This window comes from Acinonyx jubatus, chromosome D2 (assembly GCF_027475565.1).
Source record: "Acinonyx jubatus isolate Ajub_Pintada_27869175 chromosome D2, VMU_Ajub_asm_v1.0, whole genome shotgun sequence".
Classification (NCBI taxonomy): Eukaryota; Metazoa; Chordata; class Mammalia; order Carnivora; family Felidae; genus Acinonyx; species Acinonyx jubatus.
Window position 1 is genome coordinate 29,069,139 of NC_069393.1, and position 26,257 is coordinate 29,095,395.

The window sequence follows — 26,257 nt, forward strand, 5'->3', positions numbered from 1 at the left end:
GTCTATTAAAAAAATTAAAGCAAGTGTCTTTTGCCCATTTCTTCACTGGATTATTTGTATTTTGGGTGTTGAGTTTGCTAAGTTCTTTATAGATTTTGGATACTAACCCTTTATCTGACATGTCATTTGCAGATATCTTCTCCAATTCCGTTGGTTGCCTTTTAGTTTTGATGATTGCCTCCTTCACTGTGCAGAAGCTTTTTATTTTGATAAGGTCCCAAGAGTTCATTTTTGCTTTTGTTTCCCTTGCTTCCAGAGATGTGTTGAGTAAGAAGTTGCTGCGGCCAAGATCAAAGATGTTTTTGCCTGCTTTCTCCTCTAGGATTTTGATGGCTTCCTGTTTTACGTTTAGGTCTTTCATCCATTTTGAGTTTATTTTTGTGTATGGTGTAAGAAAGTGGTCCAGGTTCATTTTTCTGCATGTTGCTGTCCAGTTTTCCCATTTGCTGAAGGGACTGTCTTTATTCCATTGGATATTCTTTCCTGCTTTGTCAAAGATTAGTTGGCCATATGTTTGTGGGTCCATTCTGGGTTCTCTATTCTGTTCCATTAATCTGAGTATCTGTTTTTATGCCAGTACCATACTGTCTTGATGATTACAGCTTTGTAATACAGTTTGAAGTCTGGAATTGTGATGCCTCCTGTTTTGTTTCTCTTTTTCAACACTGCTTTAGCTATTTGGGGTCTTTTCTGGTTCCATACAAATTTTGGGATTGTTTGTTCTAGCTCTGTGAAGAATGCTGGTGTTATTTTGATAGGGATTGCTTTGATTTTTTAAATGTTTATTTATTTTTGAGAGAGAGAGAGAGAGAGAGTGAGTGAGCACAAGCAGAGGAGGGGCAGAGAGAGAATGGGAGACACAGAATCTGAAGCAGGCTCCAGGCTCTGAGCTGTCAGCCCAGAGTCCAACGCGGGTCTTGAACCCACAAACTGCGAGGTCATGACCTGAGCCGAAGTCAGACGCTTAACTGAGCCACTCAGGTGCTCCTATAAAGCTATGTAATTTTAAGAACTTTGGAAAATATAAACAAACATTTTGTTGTTTGAAATGGTAAACATTAGGAATGTTGACTTAACTGATAATGAAAGGTATAATAGCATCTTCAGATTTTCATACCATATAATTTTAATTGTTGGAATTTAAGAGCTCATCACTCTTGCTTCAGGCTTCGACCAACCAGTAATTGTTGGGATACTCCTTTTTAGAGAGGTCCGTGGAAGAGATTGTAGATATTTTGAAAGCATTTTATGTGTCTGACTCATCTTTGTCTCTATGTATATTATTACCTAGGTAACATTTTACCCCCAAATTTAGCAGCTTGAAACAACAAACTTATATCAGGAATCTAGGCATGGCTTTGCTGGTTTCCTCTGTGTAAGGTCTCTCATCAGATTATTTGCCTGCTGAAGCTGCACTTGAAGGCTCAGCTTGGGGAGATCCACTTGTAAGCTCATTCACATGGTTGTTGGTGTGATTCAGTTTCAGTTCCTTACAGATTATTGGTCCGAAGACCTCAGTTCCTTGCTGGCTGTTGACCTCCCTCAGTTCTTGCCACGTGCGTCTGTCCATAGAGTGGCTCACAACATGTGGTCGGCTTCCCTCAGAACAAGCAAGAGGGATAGAAGATAGAACCGTGATGCTTTGTAACCTAATCTTGGAATGGACTTCCATTTACTTTTGTCAGAAAAAAGCCACTAAATTCAGCCCCTACCTAAGAGAAAGAGATTATACGAGGGCATGAATGTTAGGAGAATCATTGGGGATTCATCTTAGTGGCTGTCTACCACACTACATAGGACAGTATTATTATGAGTAATTAATTCATTGTTAATCTGACTCTAGTATTATTTGATAGGTAAATACTGACTTTGAAACTATGAAAGTTTGGGGCACCTGGGTGGCTCAGTCGGTTAAGCGTCTGACTTCAGCTCAGGTCACGATCTCGCGGTCCGTGAGTTCGAGCCCCGTGTCGGGCTCTGGGCTGACGGCTCAGAGCCTGGAGCCTGCTTCGGATTCTGTGTCTCCCTCTCTCTCTGTCCCTCCCCCGTTCATGCTCTGTCTCTCTCTGTCTCAAAAGTAAATAAACGTTAAAAAAAAAAAATTAAAAAAAAAAAAAGAAACTATGAAAGTTACTCTAATTGGAAGATTTATGTTGTCATTATTTCTCTTTTCTTTATTTTCCAGAATAACCTAGGTATCTTGTGGTCTGAAAGAGAAGAAATCGAAACTGCACAGGCTTACCTAGAATCATCAGAAGCACTGTATAACCAGTATATGAAAGAGGTATGTTGTGTATCATAATTTTAAAAAATGTTTATTTTTATATATTTTTTAATGACATGTCTTCTTTTTAATGTTTATTTATTTTAAGAGAGAGAGAGAGATAGTGAGCAGGGGAGAGGCAAAGAGAGGGAGAGAGAGAATCCTAAAGCTGGCAGCACAGAGCCTGATGCAGGGCTCAAACCCACGAACCGTGAGATCATGACCTGAGCCAAAACCGAGAGTGGGATGCTTGATTGACTGAGCCACCCAGATGCCCCTGTCACGTACATTTTAGATTTTTATAGGAACTAGTCAAGAATTGAAGGCTTTTATTCCTCACTTACATTATTAGTACATGATTGCAGTATACTCGAGGACCTCTGTATAGAGCTGTCTAGGTGGTCACCTAATAGCTGAAATTATTTTCTATTAAAGACTTCAGGGTTCTTAAAAATAATCTTTAGTTAGGATCTAATGGCAGTCTTAATCCAAATATAATTGTACAGGAAATATTCTGATTTATCCTAAAATACTGATGTTGGCATATTTTTATTTATAATTTAAAAATTCTATTTTGATTTCCACTGAGAATAGGAGTGCTTAAAGGAAAGCAAACAACTACTTAAGTAAAGTATCTGAAATCTTTGTGGCACTGGTTTTCAGATTTCAGCATGCATCAGTGTGGAGGGCTCTGGAGGGCTGTTAAAAACAGAATACTCACTTCCAGACTTTTCAGTAGGTCTTGGTTGGGGCCTGAGAATTTGCATTTTTAACAAGGCCAGGTGATGTTGATGCCGCTGGTCAGGTACTGCACTTTGAGAACCACTGCTTCAGAGAAAGGTTTTCAGTGATTTTTTTTCCTACCTGTGAAACCCTTTTGAAATGCAATTTGTAAAAAAACTCCTGAGCCACTGTGGTAAGCAGGTCAGCAGTACCGTCAGCTCAGTGCATTACACATACCTCCCTATCTCCCTACTGCGGTAGTACAAAAGAACTTCTAGGGCTCCAGGGAGCAGAGACGGAAAACTTTTACTGTAGAGGGTCACAGCCCTGAAGAGGGGGCAAATCATTGTGTTACCTTCCATTCCTTACCAAATTTTACCTACTAAAAATTGGCATGTGTGCAGACAAGGGAGTATATGGGGAATCTGTATCATCAGCTTAATTTTTCTGTGAACCTAAAACGGCTCTAAAAAATAAAGCCTAAGTTTTTAAAAATGTTGGCAGTCTTCCTTTTTAGAGAGAGAGAAAGAGCACGCGAGCGTGAGCTTAGGGGCAGAGGGAAAGAGAGAGAGTCGTAAGCAAGCTCCATGCTCAGTGTGGAGCCCATCTCAGGGCTCCATCCACAACTCTGGGATCATCACCTGAGCTGATCCCAAGAGTTGGACACTCAACTGACTGAGCCACCCAGGCACCCCTGAATGTTGGCAGTCTTCTAAAAATAAAATGGATTTTAGTTAATTTTGTTTTGAGAGTATGTGTAGCAGTGCTTTAAATAACCAGATATTTTGAGGTTTCTCACATTCAGAGTTAAGAGTTAATGTCTTTTTGGGGCATCTGGCTCAGTCAGTAGAGCATGTGACTCTTGATCTCTGGGCTGTGTGTTCGAGCCCAACATTGGGTGTAGAGATTACTTAAACATAAAATCTTAACACTCGTGTGTGAGGTGAGCAGAGCCAGTGTCAAGACCAGAGGCCAAACTTGCGATCTGACAAGATGGTCGGACTGCCCCACAGGATTATCAAGGACACCCAGCGTTTGCTGGCGGAAACAGTCCCTGGCATTAGAGCAGAACGAGATGACGGCAGTGCCCGTTATTTTCATGTGGTCATTGCTGGCCCCCAGAGTTTTCCTTTTGAGGGAGGGACTTTTAAACTTGAACTATTTCTTCCAGAAGAATACCCATTGGCAGCCCCTAAAGAATTTTTCGTGACCAAAATTTATCATCCTAATGTAGACAAATTGGAAGAATATGTTTAGATATTTTGAAAGATAAGTGGTCCCCTGTACTGCAGACCTGCACGGTTCTGCTGTTGATCTCGGCCTTGTTAAGTGCTCCCGATCCAGATGATGCATTAGCAAGGATGTAGCAGAGCAGTGGAAGACCAATGAAGCCCAAGCCATAGAAACAGCTAGAGCGTGGACTAGGCTGTGTGCCATGCATAATATTTAAAATCGATCTGATCATCAAGTGTGCATCACTTCTCTTCTGTCAAGACTTCTTCCTTTTTTGTTTGCATTTAATGGACACAGTCTTAGGAACATTACAGAATAGAAGCCCAGATATCTTCAGTCCTTTGGTGATTAAATGCACTTTAGTAAATCTTTGTTTTGTCCTGATTCACTGTTGTAAAACATGAACAGAAGACAGAAGCGTGATCTCAATTATTGTGAAACAATAGCATTGGCCCCTTTCTGCTTTTATTCATTTCCCCTGTCGTGGTTTAAGTGTAAAGCACTATGACTGAAGGTAGTTGTCTTGGTTAGCTGCAGAGGTGTGGGTGTTTTTATTATTATTATTTCATTATTTTTTTTGAGGGGAAGAAGTAGTTTTACTTCAATTTTATGGGCTCCTTTCCCCCTTTTATGGTGATCTACTTGAATTGGTTAAAAGCAGCTAACCAGTTCTTTAGAATATGCTCTCTAGCCAAGTAGATGGACAAACTTGATGGTTTGAAACAAAATGGGGACATTAAACAAACATCACAGTTCTCACTAATAACACTGATTTTGCTGTCAAGTGTGGAATCCTTCCTTCAAGAAAAAGCTTGTGACCATTTTGTATGGCTTATCTGGAAACTTCTGTAAATCTTACGTTTTAGTAAAATATTTTTTGTTATTCTACTTTGCCTTTGTATAGTTTATGTTGCTGTGTTTATTTCATTTTCCCAATGTGACAGTCATACTTGAAAATTACAACTGATGGGGGCACCTGGGTGGTTCAGTTCGTTAGACATCCAACTCTTCGTTTCGGCTCAGGCCATGGTTTGTGGGTTTGAGGCCTGTGTCAGGCTCTGCCTTGCTGGTGCAGAGCCTGCTTGGGGTTCTCTCTCTCCCTCTCTCTCTGTCCCTGCCCTGCTCATGCGCTCTCTCTCTCAAAATAAATAAATAAACTTAAAAAAATCATTAAAAAAATAAAAATTGCCATCTGACAAGTTGAATGGCAAGAAGTGGATTTTGCCAGTTTCTTTTCACGAATGAACATTTGTGCTAAGATTTCATGTAAGCTGGCCCTGAGCATGCATAAAGCATTGGTATCTGCTATTTTTTCAAAATTTCCTAGAAATTTGAAATAAATGTGTTTGTGTTGTCTGAAAAAAAGAAAAAAGAAAACAAAAGAAAAAAGAATCAAGGTCTTACCAAGTTCACCAGTGCTTTATATGTTTCTAAAATTAGTGGTAAATTTTTAGTCCTCATCTTATTTCACCTATCTGTAGCATTTGACGTAGTTGATCAGTCTAGCATTTGGCACAGTTAATTAGTCTCTCTTCCTTGAAACACTTTTTTTACCTACCTTTCATCTCTTTTTCTTCTCAGTCTTTGAGGCTTCCCCTCTATTTCCCCAGTCTCTACACTGGAGTACCCAGAGTGTAGTCTTTGAACATCTCCTCTTTCCATCTTCATCCATTCCCCCCTCCTTTTTTTTTTTTTTTTTTTTTTAAGTTTATTTAATTAGAAAGAGAAAGAGCGCATAGTGACAAGTACAGAGAGAGAGGGAGAGAGAGAATCCCAAGCAGGATCCATGCTGTCAGCACACAGCCCGATGCAGGGCTCGATCTCACAAACTGTGAGATAGTGACCTGAGCCAAAATCCAGAGTCGGATGCTTAACCAACTAAGCCACCCAGGTGCCCCTGCATTCATTCCTCTGTTCTAAATATCATCTCTTCTCTGATGACTCCCAATAATATTCTAGTCTGTACCTGTTTAATTCCAGACTTGTCTGTCCTACTGCTGATTTGACATTTGCACTTTTTAAGGAGCAGTTGTCTCTAAAACTACTAACATAGAGCTTCTGATAACCTTCCTCTTTCCTCCTCCCTTGCTGTAAATACCAACTTCTTTCTTCCAATTACTGAGGCCTAAACCTTGGAGATCCCTCTTCTCACACACTGTGTAATCTACAGCAAGTCCTGTTGGCTTCACTTTTTTTTTTAAGTTTATTTATTTATTTTTGAGAGATGGGGAGAGAGAGAGAGAATCCAAGTAGGCTCCTCACTGTCAGTACAGAGCCCGTACTGTGAGATCATAACCTGAGCCGAAACCAAGAGTGGGACGCTTAACCAACTGAGCCACCCAGGAGTCCCAGCGTCACTTTTAAATTATATCTAGAATCAGATCCCCTGCTAGTACCTGATCCAAACAACCACCCTCTCTTGCTAAGATTATTGCTGTAGTATCAGAACTGGCCTCCTTCAGTCTGTTTGCAACCTGTTCAAAGGGAGATTACATCACATCATATCACATCACTGCTTCCCTCAGAGCCTGCTAATGGCTTTCCCATCTTATTCAGAGTAGACCCCAAAGACCTTATGAAGACTTCAAGTACATTATCTGATTTGGCTACCATTACTTCTCTAATTTTATCTTTTTCTGTTGTCTCCTGTCTTGTTGTGCTCTAGCTACACTGGCCTTCTGGCTGTTCCTGAAACACACCAGACAAGCTTCTGGTTCAGGGTCTTTGCACTGAACTGTTTCCTCTGCTGAGACTGCTCTTCCCTCTGGGATCTTCCTGGCTCACTCGCTTGTTCCCTTCAGCTCGTGACTCATGTCTCCCATCCAGTGAGGACTCATTGGCCACTCCGTTAATGCTGCAGACCACCCCTCCAACACTCCCTGTCCTCCTTTTCTACTTTATTTTCTGCTTCACACTTAACATTATCTAACATAAGATTCATTTTAGTGATTTATCTTGTTTATCACTCATCTTCAGTACTAGAATGTAAGCTCCCTGGGGTGCCTGAGTGGCTCAGTTGGTTAAGTGTCCAACTTGATTTCAGCTCAGGTCACAATCTCACGGTTTGTGAGATTGAGCCCCATGTCAGGCTCTATGCTGACAGGTTGGAGCCTGCTTGGGATTCTCTCTCTCTCCCTCCCCTCTTCAAAATAAAAACAGACATTAAAATAAATAACTAAATAAAATGTGAAGATACCAAACACCTATAATATTTCATTAAAAATTAGTATTAGTATGGAACATAAAACATATATCAAACTCTTTGTACTCAATTATACCTGTGTTTTAATTCAGAGAAGAGAGTGCTTTGACTTAGGGTTATATATGACATGTGGTAGTCCTAACAGTGAAATAGGTATGGAAAACAATACATTCATTCCTTTCATCAAAAAAGAGTAAGCATATTAAGCAGTCCTCAAAGTTATTGAGGAGATCTTAGAAGAATTACTTATCTATTGTGTGTGCCTTGGGCCTTACTTCCTGTTTTAGCCATTTTTACTTTCTGTGAATTCTAGGAACCCTAGTTGTGATACTTTTAGCATTTACATTCAGAATGTAAAATCACATTTTTAAAAATGGAAGACATTTTTGCTATTTGGAGTTTAGTGAATTCACTTTAAAGCAAGGCTGGTCTTGCGGATGGGACTATCCTCATAGAAGTAGAATGAGGCAGAGGTTAAGTAGGTCTGCTTTTTGGAAGGCTTAAGGTGGCATCATAAGTGATTTACACATAATAACTCATTGAATCCTCATAACGAAATTATGAGGTAATTTTATAAATGAGGAAACAGAAGCACAAGAGATTGGGTGACTTGGCCAAGGCAGTAAACAATAGAATCACTGGTTTTAATGTCTCTGTATTGAAAGTGGGTAATCGGTATATGTTTCTTATTCTCTCAAAAAAATTAATGGAGCAAATATTTAAAACTTTGATTTGATTTTCATTATTGAGCAGTTTATTGTATTCATTAAAACAATTTTTTTTAACGTTTATTTTTGAGAGAGTCAGAGAGAGCGAGCGAGCATGAGTTGGGGAGGGGCAGAGAGAGAGGGAGACACAGAATCAGAAGAAGGCTGAAGGCCCTGAGCTGTCAGCACAGCTACTTATGGAGTTGTTTTTTTTAAAGATTTTATTTATTTATTTATTTATTTTTAATGTTTATTTATTTTGTAAAGAGAGACAGAGTGTGAGTGGGGGAGGAACAGAGAGAGAGGGAGACACAGAATCTGAAGCAGGCTCCAGGCTCCAAGCTATCAGCACAGAGCCCGACGCGGGGCTTGAACTCATGAACTGCGAGATCATGACCTGAGCTGAAGTTGGATGCTTACCGACTGAGCCACCCAGGCGCCCCTTCAGATTTTATTTTTAAGCAATCTCTATACCCAGAGAGATGCTCTACTGGGTGCTCTACTGACTGAGCCAGCTAGACGTCCCACTTACGTAGGTTTTTATTTGTTGGGTTTTTAAAAAAGTTTTATTTACTTATTTTTGAGAGAGAGAGAGAAAGAGAGAATCCCAAGTGACAACATGGAGCCTGATTTGGGGCTCAAACTCACAAATTGTGAGATCATGGCCTGAGCCGAAATCGAGAGTTGGATGCTTAACTGACTGAGCCACCCATGCACCCTTGTAGGTTTTTAAGAGATCTTTTTTTTACCAAACAAAATTAAGACTTAAAATAGTTAAAGAATTATGCATCTCTAAAGGCAAATTGGTAGAATTTTTTTTTTTTTAGTGTATTTGAGGTTTACCTCCAACAGCAATTAAAATTTTGTCAAGTGTGAGCTTGTAGCAATCTCCTTTTATTTGTTTGACTCTCTAAAATTTTATGGTTAAGAAAATTACTTCTTGGGTAAGGTGAAAATGAACTGGTAAAAAAAATGAAGTATACTGGTTTTTAAAATTTTGATTTCTCCAGTTTCCCCAGAAGAGGGCGCTTGGTGTTCACAGTTTAAAATTTCAGAGTTTTGTTTTTCTTTAATTGTAGATTGGGAGTCCTCCTCTTGATCCTACTGAGCATTTTCTTCCTGAAGAAGAGAAACTTGCTGAACAAGAGAGATCAAAAAGGTGAGTAGATACAGAAATTAGCCCTCACAGGTAATTCTACATAGTATAGATAAGGTGATTATTTCAAAAAGCACAGTATTTTCTTTTGAGACCCTCTGAAGGTAATAGAATGTGGTTTCTGAGATGGATTTAAAAATCTCCATTTACTACTTACTAGATATGTGATCCTGTTCAAATCGGAGGCTCTGTTTTCCTTATCTGTCAAATAGATACAATAGCCATACCCAACTCAAAGGGTTGGTAAGAAGATCAAGGTAAATATATATGGAAGTTCCTTATAAAATGTAAACCATTATGCAAATATTCACTTTTTCTTCATAGATTTGAGAAGGTGTATACTCATAACCTCTATTACTTGGCTCAAGTCTACCAGCATATGGAAATGTTTGAGAAGGCTGCTCATTATTGTCACAGTACCCTAAAACGCCAACTTGAACACAATGCCTACCATCCTATAGAGTGGGCTATTAATGCTGCTACCTTGTCACAATTTTACATCAATAAGGTAAGCTTCTCAAATAGTTATCTAACAAAGTTATTGATAGTGTGTATAAAAATACTACGAGAGAGAGAGAGAGAGAGAGAGAGTAGTACCTTGAAAATGTCATCTTTTAAAAACAGGTAGCTTTTATTTTATGGTATAAACTGGACAGAAAAAGGCAGCCCAGTTTGCCAGTATAGTAAACTTTTGTAGCTTTCTATTGCATTAATCCTTTTGAATTGTAAAATACTGAGTTTTATCATTGTCTTACATGCTGCTAGCCCTCAAAATTACATGTTACCTAAGACCAATTCTTTTTTGATATAGCACACTGTCAGTTCATTCTAGTGAGATGTTACCTTAAATTGCAGATTTTATCTGATAGATAAAACTTTATTTTTATGCAGCGGTAATCTGGTAACTATGAGGATTTGTCTGAGGAAGTTGACTGTTAAATGTGGGCTTCGATAAAAGCATGTGATGCATTTCAGTTATTCTTTAGAATTAACTCCTCTGTAGTAATTTTTCATGTTGGGAATATCTCTACTCAGTTCCAGAGTTGTAGCTCTTTATGATACACTTCTTCTGGAGTATCCCACAGGAACAAACTTGAGCTTCATGGTTGTTTATCAGAATTATTCAGAATCATGTTGGTATACTTTTAATTGGTGTGTTTATTCCTTTAGTCCCTAAGAGTTTTAATGCTAAAACACTTTTAAGCCACCTTTCCCAGCCGGATTTTCTGTTAATCCTCAGTAATATATTCAGCAATAGAAATTACTTTTATTTGTATTTCTAATTCACTCTGAACTTTTGGTAAATCTTTGCTTATCAGAGTTCCTTCTTAAATCTCTCTGGTTACCTGCTGCCGTATCCTTACTGGGCCTTTATCCTTTCTAAGCTTTTTGTTAGTGCTGGTTCTGTAAATGCGCCCTATGTTTAAAGTATTGTCCCACAGAATTTCATTCAGAAAAGCTATTAGCAGGCGAGAAAGGGCTATGGTGACTGCAGCATCGCTTCTAGGACTTTGGTCTAAGATCAAGCGTGTAAGTAACGCTATTGCATATATTGGAGCATTCGGTTAAATCTAACTCTCATGAATCCATTTCATTGTGGTCATCATCAAAAGTGTTACCTGGTGCCTCTGCTTGTGGCACCTTTTTTAATAGCTTCCAGAGGCCCCTTCTTTGTTTTGTTTAGCAACTTTAAAGCTACATACTCACTGTGATTTTAATTAAGAAAACTCCATCAATATTAATAGTACTAAGATACCTAGATATTAATTTAAAGCGTAATAAAAAATTTAAAGTTGTTAAGCATTGCTTATGTGGAGCATGCAGTAATTTTCATGAGTACCTCCCCCACCCTGTGCTTTTTTTTTTTAAGCCAAAATGTTTTATAAGTTTTTGTTACAACTAGCTGATTTATATTGCAGAGATTTGAACCATTTTTACCAAAAAAAATGCAGTTGTCATTTATATCATTCTCATCTTCATCTGGTTCCAGTGATGAGGTTTTGCTACTTGATGTGTCCATACCTGGCAGGTGCTAAAGTCCCACATTTACCAGCCACCTAGAGGGCACAAAGCACTCGCTGTTCTAGCAGTGGTTGCTTGCAGGAAGGCAATCTGGACAAAGCTGAAGTGATGGGTAAAGGATTGCAGAGGGACAGTTAAAGCTTCTTTATGTAAACTGTAACTTTCTTTGGGTTTTCAAGGTTTAACACCTTCATTTTGGTCTATAGATGTTGCTGGGCTAATACTGTACGTGGTACCCAGCTATTCACAAGGTGGCTTCTGATTTGCTATAATAGAGAGATGCCTTTTGTGCTGAGATTTTAAAGTCCTAGCCAACCATTAAAAATCTTCTTAGCAAAATCAGGTATTATTAATATGAACTAGACATTTAATTAATGAGGGTGGCTTCCAACTAAAAGTTGGACTTTAACTTTGTATTTCTGCTGGGTTGGTCCTGTGACTTACATGATAAATGCAAAGTGTTTATATTAACAAGGAGATCTTCTCTTAAGTGTTTGAGAACTTTACCATGCCCAGATTTGAATTAGGAAGTCTTCAAGTGTGTTGGTAAAGCAGTTCTATAAAGTTCATCTGTGGAAATCTGTTAACTTCAAAACTTGGTGGGAACCCTCATTCATCACATGTAAATTCCAAAAATTCTAGAAGACAGGAATCTCTTCCTATCAAAACTTACCCTTTTTGCCTTTGAATGGCGGGATGTATGAAGCTATCTCTAAGAAAATTAAATCTTCAAGTCCTCTGACAGGGTGTGAATGGTCTACAGTTTATCATGCATGGCATTTTGGCTATGTGGACTGAACCTGAAGGACTGTCTGGAACATTCTAAGTCTAGGATTGTAGCCGCTCCTGTGTTGTACCTACTGGTAACCTGAAAGAGCTAACTTTCCATCAGGAGTTGTTTTACAGCCAGTTTGGATTATTATTAAGAGTTTGGGGGCATTGTTACTTGAATCTTTTAGGTAGCTTTTTAACCAGAGAAAACATGTCATCTACTGTCTTAACGTTCAGCAACCACACAGGGTCTCCTTAGTGGTTTTTACCTGTTTTTATAGCTTTTCCCATACTAGACGACTTTATGTAAGTATTAATTGCAGATACGGCTGTGTGATAATTGCATTTACTCTTGTTTATTTCCTCAACAGCTATGTTTTATGGAAGCCAGGCACTGTTTGTCTGCTGCTAATGTTATTTTTGGTCAAACTGGAAAGATCTCAACAGAAGACAGTAAGTTCATAATGTGCATGTTTTATTATACAACTTTTAAAAAACAGTTTGAAATCATTTTAAATTTTAGAAAATTCAAGAACAGAACAAAGAACTGTCATATACCCTTCTAAATTCACCAATTCTTAGGGGCGCCTGGGTGGCTCAGTCGATTAAGTGTCCGACTTCGGCTCAGGTTGTGATCTCGCGGTCTATGAGTTTGAGCCCCGCGTCGGGGTCTGTGCTGACAGCTGAGAGCCTGGAGCCCATTTTGGATTCTGTGTCTCCCTCTCTCTCTGCCCCTCACCGGCTCGTGGTCTGTCTCTCTTGCTCTCAAAAATAAATAGAACATAAAAAATTTTTTAATTCACCAGTTTTTAATAGTTGCCTCATTTGCAATCACATTTTATTTTTCATTCAGAACCATTTGAGAGAAGATTGCAAATATTAGGCTCCTTTACTCCTTTAATATTTTAGTGTATATTTCCTAGGAATATTTTCCTACATAATCATAGAACAGGAAATGTAACATTGATACAGTTCTTTTCTCTATAATGCATATTTCTATTTTATTAACTATCCCTGTCATGACTTTCACAGTAATTTTTCTAGTACTAGAGCATCCAGTTCATGATTTCATATTGCATTTAATTGTCACATCTCTTTATTGTCCTTTAAAAAAAATTTTTTTTAAATTTTATTTATTTTGAGGGGCACCTGGGTGGCTCAGTTGGTTAAGCGTCCGACTTCAGGTCAGGTCATGATCTCACAGCTTGTGAGTTCGAGCCCTGCATTGGGCTCTGTGCTGACAGCTCACAGCCTTCAGCCTGCTTCAGATTCTGTGTCTCCCTCTCTGCTCCTCCCCTGCTTGCACTCTCTCTCTCTCAAAAATAAATAATAAACATTAAAAAAATTTAATAATAAGTTTTATTTATTTTGATAGAGTGTGCATGCATGCACATGCATGTGGGGGAGGAACAGAGAGAGAGGAGAGAGAAAATCCCTAGCAGTCTTCATGCTATCAGTGCAGAGCCCGACACTGGACTCAGTTTCACAAACCGTGACATCATGACCTGAGCTGAAATCAAGAGTTAGCCGCTTAATCCACTGAGCCTCCCAGGCGCCCCTCTTTACTGTCCTTTAATCTGGAACAGTTCCTCAGCCTTTCTTTCTCTTTCATCACACAGATATTTTTGAAAAATATAAGCCAGTTATTACACTGGATTTCCATCAGTTGGTGTTTGATGTTTCCTTAGGCTAAGAATCAGAGTACAGGGTCAACTGAATGGCACAATTGGTTAAGTGTCCGACCTCGGCTCAGGTCATGATCTCTCGGTTCATGAGTTCGAACCCCACCATCAGGCTCTCTGCTGTCAGTGCCAAGTCTGCATCGGATCCTCTGTCTTCCTCTCTCTCTGCTCCTTTCCCACTCGTGCGTGTGTGCGTGCGTGCTCTCTCTCTTGAAAATGAACATTAAAAAAAAGAATCAGATTATACATTTTTGGTTGGAATACTACATAAGTGATCTATCCAGATGTCTAGTTTTTTAAGTATAGTGTTTTATTTAGTCTTAAAAATCACAGTTAACATGTGTATTTGAGCACATCAAAACCACAGTGTGATACTATCTCATAATTGGGAGAATGGCTTTTACGAAAAAGACAAGAAATAACAGGTGTTGGCAAGGATATGGATAAAAGGGAACCCTGTGCACTGTTGATGGGAATGTAAATTGGTGTAGCCACTGTGGAAAACAGTATGGAGGTTCCTCAAAAAATTAAAAATAGAAATAACATATAGTTCAGTAATTCCACTTCTGGGTATTTACCCAAAGAAAAAGAAAACACTAATTTGAAAAGATATATGCACCTCCATGTTTATTGCAGTATTATTTACAATCACCAAGACATGAAAACAACTTAAATGTCCATCGATGGATGAGTGGATAAAGAAAATGTGGTGTAGCAATCCCTATCAAAATAACACCAGCATTCTTCACAGAGCTATAACAAACAATCCTAAAATTTATGTGGAACCAGAAAAGACCCAAATAACCAAAGCGATCCTGAAAAAGAAAACCAAAGCTGGAGGCATCATAGTTCTGGACTTCAAGCTGTAGTACAGACCTGTAATCATCAAGACACTATGGTAGGCACAGAAACAGACACTCAGATCAATGGAACAGTATAGAGAACCCAGGGGCACCTGGGTGACTCAGTCGGTTAAGCGTCCAACTTTGGCTCAGGTTGTGATCTCATGGTTTGTGGGTTCAAGCCCTGTGTTGGGCTCTGTGCTAACAGCTCGGAGCCTGGAGCCTGCTTCAGATTCTGTGTCTCCCTTTCTCTCTGCCCCTTCCCCGCTCACACTCTGTCTCTGTCTCTCTCTCTCTCTCTCAAAAATAAACATTAAAAAAATTTTTTTTAAGAATAGAGAACCCAGAAATGGACCCACAAACATATTTGACAAAGCTGGAAAGAATATCCACTGGAAAAAAGACAGTCTCTTCAGCAAATGGTGTTGGGAAAACTGGACAGAGACATGCAGAAGAATGAACCTGGACGACTTTCTTACACCATACCCAAAAATAAACTCAAAATGGACGAAGACCTGAACGTAAGACAAGAAGCTGTCAACATCCTAGAGGAGAAAACAGGCAAAAACCTCTTTGACCTTGGCTGCAGCAACTTCTTAGTTGACATGTCTCCAGAACCAAGGGAAACAAAAGCAAAAATAAACTGTTGGGACCTCAGCAAGATAAAAAGCTTCTGCACAGTGAAGGAAACAATCAGCAAAACTAAAAGGCAGCTGACGGAATGGGAGATCGTTGCAAATGACATATCAGATAAAGGGTTAGTATCTAAAATCTATAAAGAACTTACCAAATGCAACACCCAAAAAACAAATAATCCAGTGAAGAAATGGGCAGGAGCTCCTGGGTACCTAAGTCAGTTAAGCATTTGATTTCAGCTCAGGTCATGATTTCATAGTTCGTGAGTTCAAGCCCCACATCGGGCTCTGTGCTGACAGTCTAGAGCATGGAGCCTTCTTCAGATTCTGTGTCTCCCTCCTTCTGCCCCTCCCCTGCTCACTTTCTGTCTCAAAAATAAATAAACATTAAAAAAAAAAAAAGAGGGGTGCCTGGGTGGCTCAGTCAGTTGAGCATCCAACTTTGGCTCAGGTCATGATCTCGCAGTATGTGAGTTCAAGCCCCACGTTGGGCTCTGTGCTGACAGCTCAGAGCCTGGAGCCTGCTTCGGATTCTGTCTCCCTCTCTCTCTGCCCCTCCCCCGCTCATGCTCTGTCTCTCTCTCTCTCTCTCTCTCTCTCTCTCTCTGTCAAAAATAAATAAACATTAAAAAAAAAAATTAAAAAAAAAAAGAAATGGGCAAAAGACATGAATAGAAATTTTTCCAAAGAAGACATCCAGATGGCTAACAGACACATGAAAGAATGCTCAACATAGCTCATCATCAGAGAAATACAAATCAAAACCACAATGAGATACCACCTCACACCCGTCAGAATGCCTAAAATTAACAACTCAGGCAACAACAGGTGTTGGTGAGGATGTGGAAAAAAGGGAACCCTTTTGCACTGCTGGTGGGAATGCAAACTGGTGCAGCCACTCTGGAAAACAGTGTGGAGGTTCCTCAAAAAATTAAAAATAGAACTACTCTACAGCACAGCAGTTGAATTACTAGGTATTTATCCGGAGGATACAAAAATGCTGATTCAAAGGGGCACATGCACTCCAATGTTTATAGCAGTACTATCGACAATAGCCAAAATATGGAAAGAGCCCAAATGTCAATTGACTGATGAATGGATAAAGAAGATGTGGTATATATGTTCAGTGGAATATTACGTGGCAATCAAAAAGAATGAAATCTTGCCATTTACAACAGCATGGACACTGTATTATGCTAAGCTAAGTAAGTCAGGGAAAGACAAATATCATATGATTTCACTCATATGTGGAGTTTAAGAAACAAAACAGATAAACATAGGGGAAGAGAAGCAAAAATAATACAAAAACAGAGGGAGACAAACCATAAGAGACTCTTAAATACAGAGAATAAACCAAGGGTTGCCGGCAGGGTGATGGGTGGGGGAAGGGTTAAAGGGGTGAGGGGCATTAAGGAAAACATCGGTTGGGATGAGCACTGGGTGTTACATGTACGTGATGAATCACTAAATTCTGTCCCTGGAGATAATTGAATGAATGAATGAAGTGTGATGTATATATACAGTAGATTATTATTCAGGAAAAGAAGGAGAAAAAAAATCCTGTTTAGTGGAAGGTATAAACTTCCAATTATGATTAAGTCATGGGATGGTAATGTACAGCATGGTGACTATAGCTAATATTGTATTGAGTATTGGAAAGTTGCTAAGAGGGTATATCTTTTTTTTTTTTTTAAGTTTATTTATTTATTTTGAGAGATAGCAGTAGCAGGGGAGGGGCAGAGAGAGAGGGAGAATCCCAAGCAGGCCCACGTTGTCAGCAGGGAGCCTAATGCGGAGCTCAAACCCACGATGTGTGGCCCAAACTCACAAACCATGAGATCGTGACCTGAGCCAAAATCAAGAGTTGGATGCTTAATGGGCTGAGCCACCAAGGCGCCTCTTATAATAAGACTTTAAAGATATACCTCTTGGTGTGCCAAGAGTTCAAGCCCTATGTCAGGCTCGGAGCTGACAGTGCAGGGCCTGCTTGGGATTCTCTCTCTCCCTCTCTCTTTCTCTCTGCCTGCCCCTCCACCGCTTGCGCTCTCTCTCTCTCTTTCAAAATAAATTAAAAAATAAACATTAAAAAAAATGTCTCATTACAAGAAAAACTGAACTGTGTATGGTGATAAGTATTAACCAGACTTACTGTAATGATCATTTCACAGTACATACAAACATCAAATCTTTGTGTGTATAACACTATAGTTGATCCTTGAATAATGTGGAGTGTCAGGGTGCCTATCTCCTGTGTAGTTAAAAATCCATGTATAACTTTTGACTCCCAGAACTTAAATCACTAAGAGCTTACTGTTGACCAGATGCCTTACCATAACAATTAACACATATTTTGTATATGTATTATATACTCTAATCTTACAATGAAATAAGCCAGAGTAAAGAAACTGTTAAGAAAACCATAAGAAAGAGAAAATACATTTACAGTACTGTACTAAAAAAATTCATGTATAAATAGGACTGTGCAGTTCAAACCTGTGTTGTTCAAGGCTCAACTAAAATGTCATATGTCAGTTGTACCTCAATTAAAAAAAGTTCGTACTTTTTATTATTATAAAATCAGTAACATACATACACAGGGCCCCTGAGCACATGTTACTAAATTTTCAACCGGGTAATTTTTGCTTCCAAACCTTAACGAAGTCAAGTACCCAGATCTACAAGCTATTTCTGAAAAAGAAAGAAAAAGGACTTCATATCTAAGTACAAGTTCCAAAGTGTAGTCAGTCCTCATTATTTATCGATTCCAAACTCGCAAATTCACCTGTTGCTACAATTAACTTGTAACCCCAAACACAGTACTTGGGGCACTTCTGTGGTCATTTGCAGACATTTGAGTCACCTGAGATGCACATTCCCAGCTGATGTTGAACAAGGCAACACTCTGCCTTGTTGCAATTCTCATACAGTAAAGAAATGTCCTTTTTGTGGTTTATTTAGTACCCCATTTTTCACATTTTTGTGTTGTTTTTTTTTTGTTGGCGACTTCACTGTTTAAAATGGCCTCCAAATGGAGTGCTAAAGTGCTGTCCAGTGTCCGTAAGCACATGAAGGCTGTGATGGACCTTATGGAGAAATGACAGTGTTAGCACAAGTTGTAGTGCTGTTGGTTATGAGTTCAATGTTAATGAGTCAACAATATATATTAAATAAGGAATCTTTAAACAGAAACACAGTCAAAATAATCAGTTAATAAAAATGTGACCAGAAGCTCAAAGGAATCTAACCGTGTATTTTCCTGAGGAGCAATGTTTTAGCATTTGCTAATTCAGTGTTCACGGTGACTTCTTGGAACACGACTACCACAGATAATGAGAATCGACTGTACGTTGTTTCCTTAGTTTTACTGGTGGAGACAAAAACTACTTTTTCTGCTGAAACAAATGTTCATCTGAAGGAGATAATCAAACCATCAGTGACTTGTTTCAGTGCCATGTTTCTGTGTTGCACGGGATGTAGTGACTTGATTCTCTCCTTGGAGAGCTGGATACTGGGATCGCTGTACTTGGTGTTGGTGGCACACTGCGTTGATGGGAAAAGGTGGACTACAGAGGAAAGTACACAGATTCATAGTAATATTGCATTAAATCTAATATGGTGGTGGAAAATGTTGTTTCACGTTACAAAGGATGTTACAAACTCTGACCCAGTAAATTCTCCTTCTAGGAATCTGTCCTAAGGAAATAATCCAAAATTCAGACAGATTTATGCACAGAGATCTTTCTGTTTAGACTTGCTTGTTATAGAAGAATTGGAAACAATGCATGCCCAGAAGTAAAAGAATGGTTATATAAAGTAGGGAGCATCTCTTTAATTTTATATAATGCTGTACTTGAAAATGTTAGAGTTGATAAGATATGGGTAAAATGTTAGTGGTATGATATATAAGGAAAAAGCTGTATTCAAAATGGAATATACATTGTGACCTTAGTTTTTGCCTACAGATAATACATAAGAAAAAATTGGAAAGAAATATACAAAAATAATAGCAGAGATTATTCCTACTTCCTCTGGTAGTAGGAATTTTGGGTGGGATCCCCCGCTCCTCTCCCTCCCTGTTGCTTCAGTGAGAATCTGTTCCTCTTAAATTCAGGAAGAAGTGGTGTAAAAAGAATGTCATACACAATGCAAATTACGATTGTGACCATTAACTTAGATAAATCATGTTATGTGATTTTAGCTACTGAAGCTGAAGGAGATGTGCCAGAGCTTTATCATCAAAGAAAAGGAGAAATAGCAAGATGCTGGATCAAATATTGTTTGACTCTCCTGCAGAATGCCCAGCTTTCCATGCAGGTAATGCCTTTTCTTTCTAAAATAAGCAGGATGTAAGTAAAAGCCTAAACTGGGAATTATGCCCATTGGGCTCATTGCATGTTTATTATGCAAAGCATGCAGAATGCTCTCAAATATTTCTAGCTCTCCCATCTCTGCCTTTTAGAATCTTAGTGTTCAAGGTCCATCTCAAATACCACTTCTTCCTTAGAGACTCTTCTTTGGATAGAATATAAATTTCTTGAGAGGTGGGGACTGCATCATATTCATATTATCATTATCTCCAGGCATTATAGGTTCTCAATAAATTAATTGTTCAGTGAGTAATTCTTCGTATTGTACAGATATCATTTCTCTCCTTTAAACTCCATTGAACTTTCATTGCCTTTCATAAATCACTTAGATTTTGCTTTGTATTAGCTCTGTTCATATTCGTATCTTATTCCTTCACCTCTTTTTAGACTATAAGCAATTTGAGGGTAGGAAACAATTCTTACTAACCTTTATACACTTTATACAGTATATAAGTATATTTATATTATTTTTAGAAAAATATATATCTGGAAACAGCCCTGCTAGTTTATAGCTGTTTGTGTGTGGCAATTTGCTTAAACTCTCTTTGTCTCAATATTATCACAAAGAAGATGGAAATAATAATAGTACTTACTTAGGGCGCCTGGGTGGCTCAGTCGGTTAAGCATCCAACTTTGGCTCAGGTCTTGATCTCATGGTTTGTGAGTTCGAGCCCCATATCAGGCTCTGTGCTGACAGCTCAGAGCCTGGAGCCTGCTTCTGATTCTGTGTCTCCCTTTCTCCCTGCCCCTCCCCTGCTTGTGCTCTGTCTCTCTCAAAAATAAATAAACATTAAAAATTTTTTTAAAATAATAGTACTTAATATTGTTATCAGAGTTAAATTAATATATATGCAAAGGGCTCAGAAAAGTGCCCTAGACATACTAAGTCCTCAATAAATGTTAATGGTTATCATCATCATTACTAATCCGTACTGAATCCTAGTTTCTAACCACTAAGGAGAAAAATAAATCATTTGGTTGCAATATACTAAGTGTAGATACATAGAAGACTTTCCTGGAGGAGTAACGCTTTTTTTTTTTTTTTTTTTTTTTTTTTGCATGCATGCATGCATGAAAATACAATAAGTTTTACTAGCACTAATATAGAACCTATTAAACCAGTAGATGAAATGAAACTAAACAAACAAATCACAAAACCCCAGAAGGATATGTCGTGCAAAGATTAGAGCATTTTAGAGGTAGAGGGTAAAGATGAGGCATATTTGGGAAAGAAAGGAAGTGGGGAGAACTGGGAGTCTTTCGTCTAGAGAAGTTGGAGCCAGGAAGAGCTGTCGGCTTTCTTCTGCTCAGAAAGTGGTCTAAAAAACATGTAAATAAACAAGCAGCCTGAAAGCAAGTGAGTAAATACAATTTTGGAGACTCAGGGCTTGGGTTTGAAATAATTGTGTGAGGTAAAATACACTGTAATTTAACTCATACCCTTCATTTAGTTGATATTTTCCAGACTGTACACTAGAACTTATCACCTGCTTACTTTAAACTCAAATAGTTGCCAGCTATTGAATTACTCAGATTTTCCTTAATCTGACTGTTAGTTTGATTTCATCCTTCGATCATCTTTTTACCTGAAAAGTGTTCTTCAATCCAAGCTTAAGACCTACACAAATTTATTTATGCCAGCTCTATGCTAGTCATTGTCCTGTGATGAAGAAGAATAGACCCGGCTTTTTACTTCACGTAAAAGTGCAACTTTGATAAGTCCACAGAGGAGAGACCCATGATGGAAGACATAATAGGAGGAAGTAACATTTGAAGCAAGCTCTGGGAATGAGTAGAAATTAGTTAGACTGGAGAAAAGAAGGCACAGCATTCCAACCAGCCGAAACAGCATGTTCTGTGGCACAGGGAGTGTGAATTAGACAGGATGGAACAAAGGCCTGTGAGTCTGGAGTGGAGTGAGAGAGCAGGTGATATAAGACAGAGGCAGAAAGGAGCTGGAATGAGCAGGGCCTTCGAGGAATGAAGACTTAAAGGGTTTTGGGACAATCATTTAGGTAGCAGAATGGAGAATAAATTGGGAAGCAACAGTGGAGGAGGGTGATTAGTTAGAAGACCACTGGAACAGTCTAGGTGAGATGTGAAGGGAGCTTGATCTAGGGTGGTGGCAGAAGAGAAAGAAGAAAGAATGGATTCCAGAGGTATTTAGGAAGCAAAATGTAAAGGACTTGGTGATAGATTGAATGTGAAGGATAAAGGGGAGAGCAGAGGGACATCTCAAGGAGGATTCCTAGGTTGTTGGCTGTCCGTGTTCATGGAGGCTTCTTCACTAAAACAACACTAGGACAGGAAACTGCTGAAGAAGAATAGAGTTCCATTGTGGACATCCCGTGGACGCAGAACCTCTGAGTGTTCTTACAGGAGAGGTCATACAGGGAGCTGTAGTTACGGGTCTGGAGCTTGAGAAGAGGTGTGGGCTGTAGCTATACATCCTCCCATGGATGGCAGTTGCAGCCATGGGTGTGAACAGAGTCACCTGTAGAGCAGCGCTGTCCAATAGAAATAGAATACCAGCCATGTATGTAATTTTCAAAAAATTTTTTGGTTTATTTATTTATTTTGAGAGAGTAGGGGAGGGGCAGAGAGAATCCTGAACAAGTTCTGTGCCCTCAGCACAGAGCATGATGCAAAGCTCAAACTCACAGACTGTGAGTTTAAGACCTGAGCTGAAACCAGGAGTTGGACACTTAACCAACTGAGCCACCCAGGCACCCCTGTAATTTTCAATTTTCTAATAGCCACGTTATAAAAGAAAAAAAGGTGAATTAAGTTTATATTCTTTAAGCCCAGAATATAAAAAAATTGTTATTTCTATAAGTCATCAGTATTAAAGAGATTTAAAATTATTTTTGTATTAAGTCTTAGAAATTGGGTGTATATTTTATACATACAGCCCACATCTCAGTTTGAACTTCCCACATTTCCAATGCCCAGTAGTCATCCAAATGTGGCCAATGGCTACTGTTCTGAACAGTGCAGATCTAGGGACAATGTTGAGTGGAAGGAACAAAGGGCTTGGGGGTTGAGCACAGAGGGATCTGATGTTCATGTTCAGTTTTATTGAGGAGGATGAGCTTAGTCTATTTTTTAAATTTTTTTGTTAACGTTTATTTATTTTTGAGACAGAGAGCATGAACGGGGGAGGGTCAGAGAGAGAGGGAGACACAGAATCGGAAGCAGGCTCCAGGCTCTGAGCCATCAGCCCAGAGCCGGACGCGGGGCTCAAACTCACGGACCGTGAGATCGTGACCTGAGCTGAAGTCGGACGCTTAACCGACTGAGCCACCCAGGCGCCCCAAGCTTAGTCTATTTTTTAAACCATTTACTGGGAGATAACTTTAACTATGATGGTAGATTAAACTGTATCTTCACTTTAGTGTCTTTGAGACCTAGAACGTTTCTCTGCATTTCACTAAATACCTTCTAGCATAAATATCATATCATTAATCTTAATGGTGTCTCTGTGAAATATTAAAAAAAATTTTTTAATGTTTATTTTTGAGAGAGAGAGTGTGTGTGAGCAAAGGAGGGCAGGGAGAGAGGGAGACACAGAATCTGAAGCAGGCTCCAGGCTCTGAGCTGTCAGCACAGAGCCCAACACGGGGCTCGAACTCATGAACTGGGAGATCATGACCCGAACTGAAGTCAGAGGCTTAACCGACTGAGCCACCGAGGCACACACCTCTGTGAAACATTTTAGGATGTAGATTATAGTCTTACATATGTATAATGTTTCAGAGTCTCTAAAGTTCTTTCATATGCATTTGTCTTACCTGGAGAAGAAACTATAAATGAGTTTTAGTTCTCCAAAGAGGAAAGTCATATATAAGCAGCTTAATTTATTTAAATAATTTTTCCTATTTCTTACATTTTTTTTAAATGTTTATTTGTTTTGAGAGACAGTGCGAGCAGGGGTGGGGCAGGGAGAGAGGGAGACACAGAATTCAAAGCAGTTTCCAGGCTCTGAGCTGTCAGCACAGGGCCTGATGCGGGGCTCGAACTCATGAACTGCAAGATCATGACCTGAGACAAAGTCGGACGCTCAACGGACTGACTGAGTCACCTAGGCGCCCCCTCTTACATTTTTTTAAATTTACCACTTTAACCATTTTTTAAAGTTTATTAATTTATCTTGAGAGAGACAGAATGAGTGGGGGAGGGGTAGAGAGAGAGAATCCCAAGCAGGCTCCACGCTGCCAGCACAGAGCCTGATGAGGTGCTCAAACTCAGGAAACTGTGAGATCATGACTTGAGCCGAAACCAAGGGTTGGACCCTCAACCTACTGAGCTACCCCAGGACCCCTGTTTCTTACATTTTTAATACAATTGAAATATAATTAGAAGAAAGTTTTAAAAGGTATTTAAGATTATAGTACTTCCTGGGGCGCGTCGGTGGGTCAGTTGGTTAAGGATCCAACTCTTGATTTCAGCCTAGGTTTTTGATCTCACAGTTTGTGAGTTCAAGCCCTGACTCAGGCTCTGTGCCGACAGGGCAGAACCTGCTTGGAGGAGTTCTCTCTCTCCTATCTCTCTGTCCTGCCCCCTGCTTGCATGCTAGCATGCATGTGTGCGCGCTCTCTCTCTCAAAATAAATAAACATTTAAAAAAAAAAAAAAGATTATAGTATCTCTTTAACTCCAGCTGGAAGAGGGCTTTCTTTTCTTTACTCTTAAGTTTGCCATATTATTTGAGAGCAGGAGATCAGTGTCCTACCTAACCATAATTTATGTTTTTGTTTCAGGACAACATAGGAGAGCTTGATCTTGATAAACAGTCTGAACTTAGAGCTTTGAGGAAAAAGGAACTAGATGAGGAAGAAAGCGTGAGGAAAAAAGCCGTGCAGTTTGGAACCGGTGAGCTGTGTGATGCCATCTCTGCGGTGGAAGAGAAAGTGAGCTATTTGAGACCTTTAGATTTTGAAGAAGCCAGAGAACTTTTCTTATTGGGTCAACACTATGTCTTTGAGGCAAAAGAGTTCTTTCAGATTGATGGTTATGTCACTGACCATATTGAAGTTGTCCAAGACCACAGTGCTCTGTTTAAGGTGCTTGCATTCTTTGAGACCGATATGGAGAGACGGTGCAAGATGCATAAACGTAGAATAGCCATGTTAGAGCCCCTCATTGTAGACCTGAATCCACAGTATTACCTGTTGGTCAACAGACAGATTCAGTTTGAGATTGCACATGCTTACTATGATATGATGGATTTGAAGGTTGCCATTGCTGACAAGCTGAGGGATCCTGATTCACACATTGTGAAAAAAATAAATAATCTTAATAAGTCAGCACTGAAGTACTACCAGCTCTTTTTAGACTCCCTGAGAGACCCAAACAAAGTATTTCCTGAGCATATAGGGGAAGATGTTCTTCGCCCTGCCATGTTAGCTAAGTTTCGAGTTGCCCGTCTCTATGGCAAAATCATCACTGCAGATCCCAAGAAAGAGCTAGAAAATTTGGCAACATCATTGGAACATTACAAATTTATTGTCGATTATTGTGAAAAGCACCCTGAGGCTGCCCAGGAGATAGAAGTTGAGCTAGAACTTAGTAAAGAGATGGTGAGTCTTCTTCCAACAAAAATGGAGAGATTCAGAACCAAGATGGCCCTGACTTAATAATCCTTGTTTTTATGAAAGAAAATGTGCAATATTAAAGAGAGTTTCTCCCTTAGTCAAGCAGGCTCAATTCCATTGTGAAGTTTACCTTTATAGCCAGGTGAGTGTAGTTTGAACTTGAGATAACAGACCAATTGAGTTTTTGCTAGGACCTTAATCAACATAAAGATAATAATTTATACCTAATTATGTAAATTGCCTTGTTAAGGTGATGTGTGATTGGTATGTTAGATTGCTTATTTCCTATTTAAGTAGAAACCTTTCTGACTCAGTTTTCTAAAGGTAGGTTCTTTGTTGGCTAGTACTTGATAGCTTTATTAAGAAGAAAAATTCTGTAGTTATATACCGGTAGACAAGCCTGTTAATTGAAAAGTAACTTCCTGTAGTTATTCTTCCCCAAATATTTACTTTCCTAATTTCCAGAGAAATCTTTCGTTTTCTGAAAACATCAAAAAACTAAGTTATGTTGTAAAGTACTGTAAAGTAGTCGTCTCATTTATAGAAGGAAAAGGCCTTGCTGGAAAATAATAAATTGACTTGTTTCACTAATAAAAGCTTCCATTTACTCTTTTGTTTTCTTACAAGAATTAGTTTTATTTTTGATACTTCAAAGGTATTCCTTTATTTGAAGCCAAAGAATGATATTTCTTTGGCATCATTGCACAGTTAGAAAACACTAAAATCTCATCCATTGAAGAATATTTGAGATCCTGTCTGTGCCAGAAAAATCTTATTGGTTGAGTTTCTTATCAGAGAATTTTGGTAAGTTTATAAACTTTTAAGCACTATTAAACAAAGGATATGTACTGCAAAATAACATTGATAATATATGTTAGTCATTTCAAGAAATGCAGAATTGAAATGGAGTCCCTATCCAGCATAAAAATCAAGATCAGTTGTAAGATTTGATACAGAGGATAGCTCTGAATTTGCCTCAGAAAGCCTAGGATTCAGTCAACTCTAAGATTCTATAACATTTATGTATGTGTGATAAACACCTTGCTTTTCCTCTGAGATCA

General features: G+C 38.9%; 1 protein-coding gene and 1 pseudogene across 1 annotated transcript in view; both read left to right on the plus strand.

Moving 5' to 3' along the window:
- Window positions 1-25,792, plus strand: part of KIFBP (kinesin family binding protein) — a 34,048-nt gene extending 8,256 nt beyond the window's left edge. Inside the window, exons 2-7 of the mRNA XM_015063365.3 lie at window positions 2,186-2,284; window positions 9,208-9,287; window positions 9,609-9,792; window positions 12,449-12,530; window positions 19,435-19,550; window positions 24,363-25,792. Coding sequence (XP_014918851.1) covers window positions 2,186-2,284; window positions 9,208-9,287; window positions 9,609-9,792; window positions 12,449-12,530; window positions 19,435-19,550; window positions 24,363-25,238 — 1,437 coding nt within the window. The 3' untranslated portion in view covers window positions 25,239-25,792. The remainder of the gene's footprint in view (window positions 1-2,185; window positions 2,285-9,207; window positions 9,288-9,608; window positions 9,793-12,448; window positions 12,531-19,434; window positions 19,551-24,362) is intronic.
- Window positions 2,293-9,201, plus strand: LOC128312675 (ubiquitin-conjugating enzyme E2 N-like; annotated as a pseudogene).
- Window positions 25,793-26,257: the final 465 nt, after the last annotated feature.